Source organism: Stomoxys calcitrans, chromosome 2 (genome assembly GCF_963082655.1).
Source record: "Stomoxys calcitrans chromosome 2, idStoCalc2.1, whole genome shotgun sequence".
NCBI lineage: Eukaryota > Metazoa > Arthropoda > Insecta > Diptera > Muscidae > Stomoxys > Stomoxys calcitrans.
The window spans coordinates 49,572,192-49,584,950 of NC_081553.1; the positions used below are offsets into that span (position 1 = coordinate 49,572,192).

Consider the following 12,759-nt stretch of genomic DNA (forward strand, 5'->3'; position numbering starts at 1 on the left):
ATTTAAGAGCAGAGCACGAATTTGGCGTAAAAATGTGACATTAAGTGTTGGGGGGTCTCCCCCCACCAAAAACACCACCCAAAAGGACACCTTTGCCGCTTTGGGCAATATGTGTATCAAATGAAAGGTATTTAGAAGTAGAGTACAAATCTGAAATAAAACTTTATTCCTTGGTGTATGAGGCGCCACCCCACCCCCAAAAACCCCCGCCAGGACATATTTACCGATTAGGACAATATGGGTTTCCAAAGAAAGGTTTTTGAGAGTTAAATACGAATATGGTAAAATTGGACCGATCGGGACAATATGGTATTCAAATGAAATATATTAGGGAGAAGAGTATGAATATGATATTTAAAATGGGGTTCAAGTACATAGCAAGCCGCCCAAGCCTAAAACCACCCCAGAAGTACTGTCAAAAATCAAAGTGGACCGATCGGGACAATATGGGACTCTAATCAAAGGTTTTGTGGAGTAGAATACGAATATGGTGTCAAAATTTGGTTTCAAGTACCAAAGAGGACCGCCCAAAATAAAAAGTGGACCGATCGGGACAATATAGGACCTCAATGAAAGGTATTCAAGAGTAGAGTATTAATATGATATTAAAAATTGGATCCAAGTATCTTGGGAGCCGTCCGAGGCCCAAAATAAAAGTGGACCACAAAATTTAATTCTTACAAAAATTCAAATAAAACAAAAAATTTTAAAATAATTCAAAAATTTCTTGTGTAAAATTTTTAAAACATTCCATTTCTTCCTTTCAGGAACAAGATCGCCAGGCTGTCCTTTCACGCACACGTGAAATTCTCCATCAAGGCTATAAATTTGGCTTTGAGTACCACAAGGATGTTATTCGACTCTTCGAACATCGCATAATGGCCAATAAAAATGAAGGCTGTGAAGTGAATTTGGCCTTGGGCATAGTGACCTTTGCCAAAATGTGGATGCAATTTGTCACAGAACGTTGTGAACGTGGTCGTGGCATGCGTCCTCGTTGGGCCTCACAAGGTTTGGAATTCCTCATATTGGCCTGTGATCCTCAGATAACACGGCACTTGGATGAGGCCCAGTTTGATGATTTAAAATCGAAAATGGATCGTTGTATATCGCATGTAATTGGTATTACCTCGGAACCCGAGAAGGTAGCTAGAAAGAAGGCATCTCCCAGAACTCGCAAGGGATCATCACCTGCCACCAGCAGATCGCGTACTCCCACCCGTGCACCCATGTCAGCGGGTATAGTGGTGAACAATACCGCCTCGTCACAATCGCCACAGTTCAATAAATTTCTACATCCACAATTTAGTCACAGAGAAGAGCTATTGAGCCGTACGGAGTCTTTGGAATCCACAGATTCCACAGTGGATCTTACCAATAAAATGGGTGAGCTGCGTTTAATTGTACCGGCGCTCAATGATAAAGCAGCCAACCAGACACACAGTGCGTCGAATTCCAATCAAAATATTGCCAATGCCTCAACAGATGCCTCCTTGGACTTGAGGCAAATACGCATTCGAGATGCGGTGAATCGTCTGGACCTGGATCTGGATGAGAGATTGCGAGAGCGCAATCTCATTGGTCACATTAAAGCTTTGAATTCCTGCGATAAAGTTCAAATCCGTGCACGTAGTGTTCATTTCCGTTGGCATCGTGGCATTAAAATTGGCCAAGGCCGTTTTGGCAAGGTGTATACGGCGGTTAATAACAACACCGGCGAATTAATGGCCATGAAGGAGATTGCCATACATCCCGGTGAGACGAGAGTATTGAAAAATGTCGCTGAGGAGTTGAAAATCCTTGAAGGTATTAAACATGAGAATTTGGTGCGTTACTATGGCATTGAGGTGCATCGTGAGGAGTTGCTTATATTCATGGAATTGTGCTCCGAGGGAACTCTGGAGTCGTTGGTTGAATTAACCGGTGGCTTGCCCGAAGGCTTGACACGCCGTTTTACATCGCAGCTGCTGTCCGGAGTGGCAGAGCTACACAAACACGGCATCGTGCATAGAGACATAAAGACTGCAAATATATTTTTGGTTGCCGGTGGTAATAGTCTCAAATTGGGTGATTTCGGTTCGGCTGTGAAGATACAGGCACATACCACAGTTCCTGGAGAACTGCAGGGTTATGTGGGAACACAAGGTAAGTGGAGCGATGATGAGAAGGAATTTATAACATAAAAATATTGTAACGGACTTCAAGGGACATATGTGGCTATGAGAACCACCAAGACTAGGGCGCTGGAGATGTTTTGGACTTTAAGGCTAAAGATAGATGGTTAAAGTGTGCGGTAGCACTCGCGTGTAAAAGACTTAGCACAAGGGCTGAATGGTTTGAAGGTATGAAGTTGTGCAACCAACTATCATCGATAGGGATCAAAAACACGATAACAATTACCAACTGGCTGCTGCCCAAATGCTTCGAATGTAGGAGAGCAAAATGTTTTTAAGTAGAAGGACCATCACGGAATGCGTCAACTGATATACAAGGCATGTAAGCGGTGCGCAGGACTTGGCAGGGCACGGACGGACTAATCATGCAAAGACTTTAAAGACTTTGTTTTTAACTGCTAGCGATCCAGAACTGTAATGAAGGACCTTGATCAGGTCATGTAAAGAACTGGTTGATCGATCGCTCTGGTTCGAGAACCGTATGTCATGTAGGATTACCGATTTTTTCATATTTATTTTTTTCAAAGTTTGTTGTTTATATAAAATTTTGCGGCACATCGATTATTATTAAAAACTTTGGTATTGGGATGATTTTTGCCAAAATTTATATAAAATATGGCGGCTATATTTAGTTATAGCTGCCATATAGACCGCTCTTCAGCTTTAGGGTCTAAAGACCCTTAAAGACGCATTTATTATCCAATTTCTCTGTATGAATGTATCAAGACACCCGACATCTGTCGAATACGGCTCAGATCGGGCTATATTTAGATGTAGCAACCATCATTGGCGAATTAAGTCCAGCTATTTGGGAAGGAATAAAACCCTAAGAATAGCAATAAAACAATGAAATTTTCTGAGTGGTTAAATCTTTTCTGGAGTGTGCTTAGCCCTTTCTACGCTTATGGCTACATTTAGAGCGATCTTCAGCTTTAGCATCTAAAGACCATATAAACCGCATTTATTATCCGAATTCCCTGAAATTTGGGACAGTGAGTTGTCTTATGCCACTCGACATCCTTCTTTCAATTTTCATATCGGTTCAGATTTGGGTATAGCTTCCATATGAGCGAACTCTCAATTTAAGGATTTGGGCCCATAAATGGTGCATTTATTGTCCGATTTCGCTGAATCTAGGACAGTGAGTTGTGTAAGGCCCTTCTAAATTTTGTTTTTCAATTTGGTTCAGATTGGTCCAGATTTGCATATAGCTGCGATACATATCGATCTTCCGATATAAGGTCTTGGACCCATAAATGGCGCATTTATTGCCCGATTTTGCTGAAATTTGGGACCGTGAGTTGTGTTAAACCCGACATCCTTTTTATACCCAACACCATAGGATGGGGCTATACTAATCTAGTCATTCCGTTTGCAAAACCTCGAAATATTCGTCTTATACTTCATAAAGTAGTGCATATATATGCTTCATCGTCTCGATGTTCTGAGTCGATCAAACCATGTCCGTCCTACCGTCCGTCCGTCCGCCTGTCGAAATCACGATTGCGGTCAAACGCGTAAAGCTAGCCACTTGAAATTTCGCACGGGGATTGCAAATGGGCCATATCGGTTTAGATTTGGATATAGTTCCCATATAAACCGATTTTTCGATTTAACTTCTTGAGTCACTGGCAGCCGCAATTTTTGTCCGATTTGGCTGAAATTTTGCATGAAATGTTTTATAATGACTTCCAACAACCGTGACAAGTACTGTCCAAATCGGTCTATAACCTGATAAAGCTCTCATATGAACCGATCTCTCGATTTGACATCTTTAGCCCCTGGAAGTTGCAAATTTTCGTCCGATTTAGCTAAAATTGAGCACATTGTGTTCTGTTATGCATCCGGCAACTGTGCCAAGTACGGTCCAAATTGGTCTATATCCTTGTTCGGTCCCTAGAAGTTTTAATTTTTGCTGGTTTGATAGAGGTTTGGTATGTAGAATGAAAGTATGCCGATCAACTAAATTTATTTTGTATAAAAAACCCTTAGATCAAATTTTTCATATGAAAGTTGTACCCTATTTCGAAATACCTTTCATTTGATACCCATTGTGTCCCAATCGATAAGTATGTATGTCCGTTTAGAGGTTTTTGGGGGGTGGGGTAGCCCCCAGACATCAGGGGCTGCATTAAATATCAGATCCGTATTATACTTCCAAATACCTCTCATTTCATCGGAACAACATGGGTCTCATGCATAAGCGTGGAAAGGCCTCTGGGTGGTGGGCTTAGCACTCCCGGAAAAGTTTTAGCCCCACCCAGAATTTTTAAAATTCCATAGGTTTTATAATATTATATTATTATTTTATTGCGGTTCAAAGGGCTTTAACCTCCAGAAAGCTGGGTTGGCTTCGCTTACGGTCACATGTTGTCCCGATCGGTTACAATGGGATTTTACGGCGGTTTTTTTGGTTTTTGCGTTTGGGGCAAAATTATTATATCAAATTCCTACTCTACTCTTTAATACCTTTCATTTGATACCCATATTGTCCCAATCGGTACACATGTCCGTTTGGGTTGGTATTGGGTTGGGGCGCCCCCCCTGGTTAGTTAACTCCAAAGCTGTACAGCAATGTTTGTATTTTTGAACTTCCATAAGGGGACACACAAAATTTCGCTTAAACCGGTGCACCGATCTTTTAAATCTGGTGTTTTAGAAAATTGTGGTAAAGGGGAGAGTCCGCCCCCTTACTAATTTAAAATTGAATTTTTATAAATTTTTTGTTATTTATATATTTTTAACTAATTTTCTTCTTTTTTTCCTATATTCTAGCTTACATGGCTCCAGAAGTTTTTACGAAAACCAATAGCGATGGTCATGGCAGAGCCGCTGATATTTGGTCAGTGGGTTGTGTAGTTGTGGAAATGGCTTCAGGAAAGGTATTAAATTTGCTTTAATTTTTTTTAATTGTGCAGGATTGATAAATTATAATTTTTCTCTTTGTTTTTTAGCGACCTTGGGCCCAATTCGATTCCAATTTCCAAATTATGTTTAAAGTTGGTATGGGCGAAAAGCCTGAAGCCCCAGAAACGTTGTCACAAGAAGGTCATGATTTTATTGATCAATGTTTGCAACATGATCCCAAGGATCGTATGACAGCATTGGAGCTGATGCAGCAAAATTTCTGTAAAGTAAGTATGAATGGATAGGCAAGAGAAGATAATAAAAAAAATGATTTTTTTTAGAAAAATTGCACAAAAGTTGACTTGCATCAAATTCTTATTAAAATAAATATTTGTTTTTTTTTTTTAAATTAGATTTAGTAAAACTTTTTATTAAAATTCGAGTTATTTAAGATATTTTGACATAATTAAATTTCTAACAATTATTATTTTTTTATAACCACCACCCAAGGATGGGGGTATATTCATTATGTCATTCGAAATATCCATTTTCAACCATATAAAGTAAAGCGCAGAATGTCCGCCTATGAGGCAGAACACCTGATTTCGAATCCTGGCAAGAACATTAGAAAAAATTTTCAGCGGTAGTTATCCCCTCCTAATGCTGGCGACATTTGGGGGTACCGTACTGTATTTGGTATGGCAGCCATGTAAAAACTTCTTCCCAAAGAGTTGTCGCACTCGGACTCGGCTATGAAAAATAGGTCCCTTATCATTGAGCTTAAAAACTTGAATCGAACGCACTCATTGATTTGTGAGACGTTTGCCCTTGTTCCTTAATGGAATTTTCATGTGCAAATTTGCATTTTTGACCCCATAAGGTATATAAAAATCTTGATCGTCCTAAAAATCTAAGACAATCGAGCCATGTCCGTCTGTCTGTTGAAATCACGCTACAGTCCTTAAAAATAGAGATATTGAGCTGAAACTTTACACAAATTTTTTTTCTTGTCCATAGGCAGAAGATGAGCTACATTGGACTATGTCTTGATATAGCTGCCATATAGACCGATCTCTTGATTTAAGGCCTTGGGCCCATAAAAGACGCATATATTATCCGATTTCGCCGAAATTTCGCGCAGTGAGTTGTGTTAGGCTCTTCGACATTTTTCTGCAATTTGGCCCAGATTGGTCAAGATTTGAATATAGCTGCCATATAGACCGATCTCTTAATTTAAGGTGTTGGCCCATAAAAGGTGCATATATTATCCGATTTCGCCGAAATTTGGGACAGTGAGTTGTGTTGGGCCCTTCGACACCCTTCTTTAATTTGGCTCAGATCGGTTCACATTTGGATATAGCTGACTGATCTCTCGATTTAAGGTTTCGGGCCCATAAAAGACGTATTTTTGATCCGATTTCGTCAAAATTTGACACAGTGACTCGATCGATCTTGTTCATCTACAGCCACATGAAAGTATGGCTACAACAACAACATTGACTTATGTAAGGCTTTCCGACATCCGTGTCGTATATGCTCCAGATTGGTCTATATGTGGATATAGCTACCAAAAAGACAAATATTTTGCTCTACAAAATTTAACAATGACTTGTACTTATTTGGCCACTTAATTTCGGTGCCGAATTTGGTCCAAATCGGACTATATTTCGATATAGCTGCTTTGGGGCCATACATTATGCATTTTTCGCCGGATTATAACGGAAGGTGGTTTACACATACACCCGAGGTGGTGGGTATCCAAAGTTTGGTCTGGCCGAACTTAACTTTTTTTTTTATATCCTCCACCATAGAATGGGGGATATTCTAATTTCGTCATTCCGTTTGTAGCACCTTGAAATATTCATCTAAGACCCCATAAAGTATATATATTCTTGATCGTCATGACATTTTAAGTCGATCTAGCCATGTCCGTCCGTCTGTCTGTCGAAAGCACGCTGTCTTGCGAAGGAGTAAAGCTAGGCGCTTGAAATTTTGCACAAATACTTCCTATTAGTGTAGGTCGGTTGGGATTGTAAATAGGCCAAATCGGTCCACGTTTTGATATAGCTACCATATAAACCGATCTTGGGTCTAGACTTCTTGAGCCTCTAGAGGGCGCAATTCTCGTCCAATTTGAGTGAAATTTTGCACATAGTGTTTTGGTATCACTTCTAACAACTGCGCTAAGTATGGTTCAAAGCGGTCCATGGTTTGATATAGCTTCCATATAAACCGATCTTGGGTCTTGACTTCTTGAACCTCTAGGGGGTGCAATTCCTATCCGACTTGGTTGAAATTTTACATGACTTGTTTCGTTATGACTTTCAACAACTGTGCTAAGTATGGCTTAAATCGGTCCATAACCTGATATAGCTGCCCTATAAGCCGATCTTGAATTTGGACTTTTTTACCCACTAGAGGGCGCTATTCCTATCCGATTTGGCTGAAATATTGCATGACGTGTTTCGTTATGACTTCCAACAACAGTTCTAAGTAGGGTTCAAATCGTTCTATAACCTGATATAGCTGCCATATAAACCGATCTGGGATCTTGACTTCTTGAGCCTCTAGACTGCGTAATTCCTATTCGATTTTGATGAAATTTTGTACAACAGCTTTTCCCATGACCCTCAACATACATGTCTAATATGGTCGTAATCGATCTTTAACCTGATACAACTCCCATATAAACCGATCTCCCGATTATGCTTCTTGAGTCCATACAAGGCGCATCCAAATGAACTGAATAATTACCCAATGACTTATACTATGGTCTTCAACATTCAATTCATTTATTGGCCGAATAGGACTATAACTTGATATATCATAAATAGCATAACTATTATTATCGATTATTCTTTCTTTGCCTAAAAAGAGATACCGCGCAAAGAACTCCATAAATGCGATTCTTGGTGGAGGGTATATAAGATTCGACCCGGCCGAACTTAGAACGATCTTACTTGTTTTTTTTTTCTAAATTATTAATTTTTTACTAATTCACAATTTTATCTTTTAAATTTTCAGTATGGCCGTGATGAAGACTTCAATACCGAACAAGGTCGTCGATCTTTCAGACGGAACATTCGGTTAAAATGAAAAATAAGATAGCAACAAATATTTCTAAATTAAAAAAGCATTTGTGAATGTTTTAAATTTTAATTATACCTCAATTAATGTTATTTAACTACAGAGAAAAAAAAACAATATTTAAAAACTATGTAAACGAAAAATTCCTATACAGCTTTGAAGGGAGGCCCTACAGCATAAACATTTTATATAAATAAAAAAGTCCCTAAAAAACCAAAATAGAAGATTGTAATAAAACTAAAAATTTATTGCTAAAGATACTATTCGATTTTTGTTAAAATGTTGTGTAAGGGTCATTACTCTGTTTTTTCTTAAGCTGTATGTACATGATTTTGATTTTTCAAAACTTATTTTCTTTGTTATTTAAACCTCATCATTATATACTTAGATTAAGTTAAAATTGTACTTTTAAAGAAATTCTTTTTTGTATTTTATGTTTTAGTCATTGAAGGAAAACAAAAGAAAAGTTTATGTAATTTAATAAACATTTAAACTTTAATTTCTATTGTTGTGGCAATATAATAGAAGCTGTGTGTGTATGTGTAATGTCTAAAGAATGCATAATTATTTGTATGCTATAATTTTGTGTTTCAAATTTTTTTTTTTTTGTAGAAAAAACTATAATCACCATTATTTTATGTATACTTTAAATGAAAAAGACAATAAACCATATATTGCTAAGAGGTGAGAAAAAATAAAAAAAAAAACTAAATACACAGGAAGTTTGTAGTTTTGTTTTTATTTATTTTTTAAGCGGAAACAGTTTGATGGAATTTGGATGTAGTGTTGAATTTGTTGGATATTCGTCTTAAATCTCTGGATGTCATAGTGGGTGGGAAAAACATAAGTCGAAAGTCGATTCACATGCGAACGTTTCGGACGAATTAAGAATTCTCTCTGTAATGCATTGTATGTTTCGATGGGCAATCGACTACAAATGGGTGAGAGGTCCTGGAAAGTTTTGTATTTATGAAAAACATCTCACAGACGAATATCGGATGAACACAAACCATTAAAGTTCCGATAGAACAGCGCCAGACAACCCACATTACGACGATGTTCGCGAGAGGCAATATAGTTGGGTACCCTACTGTTTCCAAACAACGCCATCGCTCTCCTTTGTACACAGTAGAGCTGGCAAACTATCGATAATAGCAACATTCGATATTTTTGATAGTATCGATACTATCGTTAATTTCCCATCACCCAAATTTGAAACGAAAATGAGAAGTAAAAATCCAGAGATCGAGGTTAATAAACACATTTGGAATTCATGAACAATATCATTGTACAAATTGTTAGTCTAATCGGATGAAAATTGCGCCCTCTATAGGCGCAATTGATCTTAAAGGATCATTGTCATTGTCATTATTATACTCTCCACCGTAGGATGGGGGTATACTAATTTCGTCATTCTGTTTGTAACACCTCGAAATATGCGTCTAAGACCCCATAAAGTGTGTATATTCTTGATCGTCGTGACATTTTAAGTCGAACTAGCCATGTCCGTCCGTCCGTATGTCTGTCGAAAGCACGCTAACATTTGAAGGAGTAGAGCCAGCCGCTTGAAATTTTGCACAAATACTTCTTATTAGTGTAGGTCGGTTGGGATGGTAAATGGGCCAAATCGGTCCATGTTTTGATATATCTGCTATATAAACCGATCTGGGGTCTTGACTTCTTGAGCCTCTAGAGGGCGCAATTCTCGTCCGATATCACTTTCAACAACTGTGCTAAGTATGGTTCAAATCGGTCAATAATCTGATATAGCTGCCATATAAATTCTCGCAATTCTCGTCCGATATCACTTTCAACAAATGTGCTAAGTATGGTTCAAATCGGTCAATAACCTGATATAGCTGCCATATAAACCGATCTTGGGTTTTGGGTATTGACTTCTTGAGCCTCTAGAGGGCGCAATTCTCGTCCGATTTGGCTGAAATTTTACACGAGGTGTTTTATTATGACTTTCAACAACTGTGCTGAGTACGGTTCAAATCGGTCCATAACCTGATATAGCTGCCATATAAACCGTTCTTGGGTCTTGACTTCTGGAGCCTCTAGAGAGCCCAATTTCATCCGATTTGGCACAAATTTTGTACAACGGCTCCTCCCATGGCCTTCAACATACGTGTGCAATATGGTCAGAATCGATCTATAGCTTGATACAGCTCCCATATAAACCGATCTCTCGATTTCCCTTCTTGAGCCTCGAATCAGACTATAACTTGTTTTTATTTAGTTTTGTAAAATATTTGACTATTGCGGCAAAGTAGAAGGGCAAAAGTCGGGCGGTGCCGACTGTATAATACCTTACACCTATGCTATAACTACAATGTGGGAGCTATATCCATTTTTGAACCAATTTTGATGGACCTCCGCGAGCAAATATGTTCAAATTGTAATAACTACGGTTGACGAATGACAACATCATTGCAAATTACACAAAATCTGACGACCATATATATGGGAGCTATAGCTAATTCTGAACCGATTTTTTTCAATTTTAATAGACTTCGTCTCTAAGCCAGAAAACACGTCCATCGGATGAAAATTGCGACCTGTAGTTTGTACACAAATAAACGGACAGACAGACAGACATAGCTAAATCGAATCAGAAAGTGATTTTGAGTCGATCGGTATGCTTATCAATGGGTCTATCTCTCTTCCTTTTGGGTGTTACAAACTAATTCACTAAGTTGCAATACCACAGTAGTGCTGTAGGGTATAAATATCAATCGATATTCAGTCAAAAAATTAAATATCGATAGTGCCATCGATATTTTGCCAGCTCTAGTACACAGTCCAGTAGCTCCAAGGATGATTTTGAAGCTCCAATCCATGCATGTGAGTTGAATACTTCAATTTCGGCCTTATGAAAGTAATATAGATGTTAAAAAGATCAGAAGAAGTGATTTAATTTTTGCACCGTTTAAGAAGCCTAAGCACTTGAATGCTTCTTTTGAAACTTCGTATACATATTTAGCCCAAAGGACATCACTTTGTAACTTCATGCCAACATAAAACGTTTGTGACTGCTCAACATCTGTACCGTTGGTAAAAAATGACGATCGTAGTGGATCGGCGAATCGTTTGAGTGATAACAAACAGTACTGGGTGTTCCGTGCATTAAACCATGCCATACCCTATCAATTGCCTTGGAGATATCCAGAACCACAACCTTAGAGTCTTAAGGCAATCAAAGAGTCAGAGTCACAAAAGATCGCTAGCGGCGAAAGTAAACAATTAAGAGCGTGCTAAGTTTGGCTGAGCCGATCTTATATACCCTCCACCATGGATGACATTTGTCGAGTTCTTTGCGCGGTGTCTCTTTTTTAGGCAAATAAAGAATAATGCTATATATCAAGTGATATTCCGATTCGGACCATTGATGAATTGAATGCTAAAGAATGTAGTAGAAGTCATTGGATAATATTTCAGCCCATTCGGATAAGAATTGCGCCTTGTAGGGACTCAAGAAGCATAATCAGGAGATCGATTTATATGGGAGCTGTATCAAGCTATAGATCGATTCAGACCATATTGGACACGTATATTGAAGGTCACGGGAAAAGCCGTTATACAAAATTTCAAAATTTCAGACAAATCGGACGAGAATTGTGCCCTCTAGAGGCTCAAGAAGTCAAGACTCAAGATGGGTTTATATGGAAGCTATATCAAAACATGGCCCGATTTGGCCCATTTACAATTCCAACCGACCTACACTAATAACAGGTATTTGTGCCAAATTTCAAGCGCCTAGCTTTACTCCTTCGAAAGTTAGCGTGCTTTTGACAGGCAGACGGTGATAGTGTTTTGTTATGACTTCCATGCGCCCTCTAAAAGCTGAAGAAGTCAAGACCCCAGATCGGTTTATATGGCAGTTATATCAGGTTGTGAACCGATCTGAATCATACTTAGCATAGTTGTTAGAAGTGATACCAAAACACCAGGTGCAAAATTTCAGTCAAATCGGACGAAAATTTCGCCTTCTAGATGTTCAAAAAGTCAAGACTTTAGATTGGGTTATATGGCAGCTATATCAAAACATGGGCCGATTTGGCCCGTTTACAATCCTAACCGACCTACACTAATAAAAGGTATTTGTGCAAAATTTCAAGCGCCTAGCTTTACTCCTTCGAAAGTTAGCGTGCTTTCGACGGAAAGACGGACGAACGGACATTGCTAGATAGACTTAAAATGACATGACGATCAAGTATATATATATACTTTATGGGGTCTTAGACGCATATTTCGAGATGTTACAAAGAGAATGACGAAATTAGTATACCTCCATCCTAAGGTGGAGGGTATAATAAGAGACGCAGAGTCTGAGGGATGACCCACCACCAAAGGATGGGGGTATTCTAATCCAGTCATTCTGTTTGTAACACCTCGGAATATAGACCTAAGAACCTACAAAGTATTGTATATATATTCTTGATCGTCTCAACATTCTCAATGGATTTAGCCATGCTCATCCGTGTGTGTTTTGAAATCACGATAGCGTTCGAACGAGTAGAGCTAGCCGTTTGAAATCTGACACAGGAATTCAATATTGATATAGGTGGTTGGCGATTGGAAATGGACCATATCGGTTCAGATTTGGATATACCTCCCAAATAAACCAATCTCCCGATTTGATTTCTTG

General features: G+C 38.7%; 1 protein-coding gene across 5 annotated transcripts in view; it reads left to right on the forward strand.

Moving 5' to 3' along the window:
* The window catches only part of LOC106092168 (mitogen-activated protein kinase kinase kinase 4), an 82,566-nt gene extending 73,889 nt beyond the window's left edge, over positions 1-8,677 (forward strand). For all 5 annotated transcript variants that reach the window (XM_013258944.2, XM_059361590.1, XM_013258949.2 and 2 more), the window contains 4 exons: positions 768-2,145; positions 4,950-5,056; positions 5,129-5,308; positions 8,046-8,677. In XM_013258944.2, the coding sequence (XP_013114398.2) occupies positions 768-2,145; positions 4,950-5,056; positions 5,129-5,308; positions 8,046-8,117 (1,737 nt within the window). In that variant the 3' untranslated portion in view covers positions 8,118-8,677. The remainder of the gene's footprint in view (positions 1-767; positions 2,146-4,949; positions 5,057-5,128; positions 5,309-8,045) is intronic.
* Positions 8,678-12,759: the final 4,082 nt, after the last annotated feature.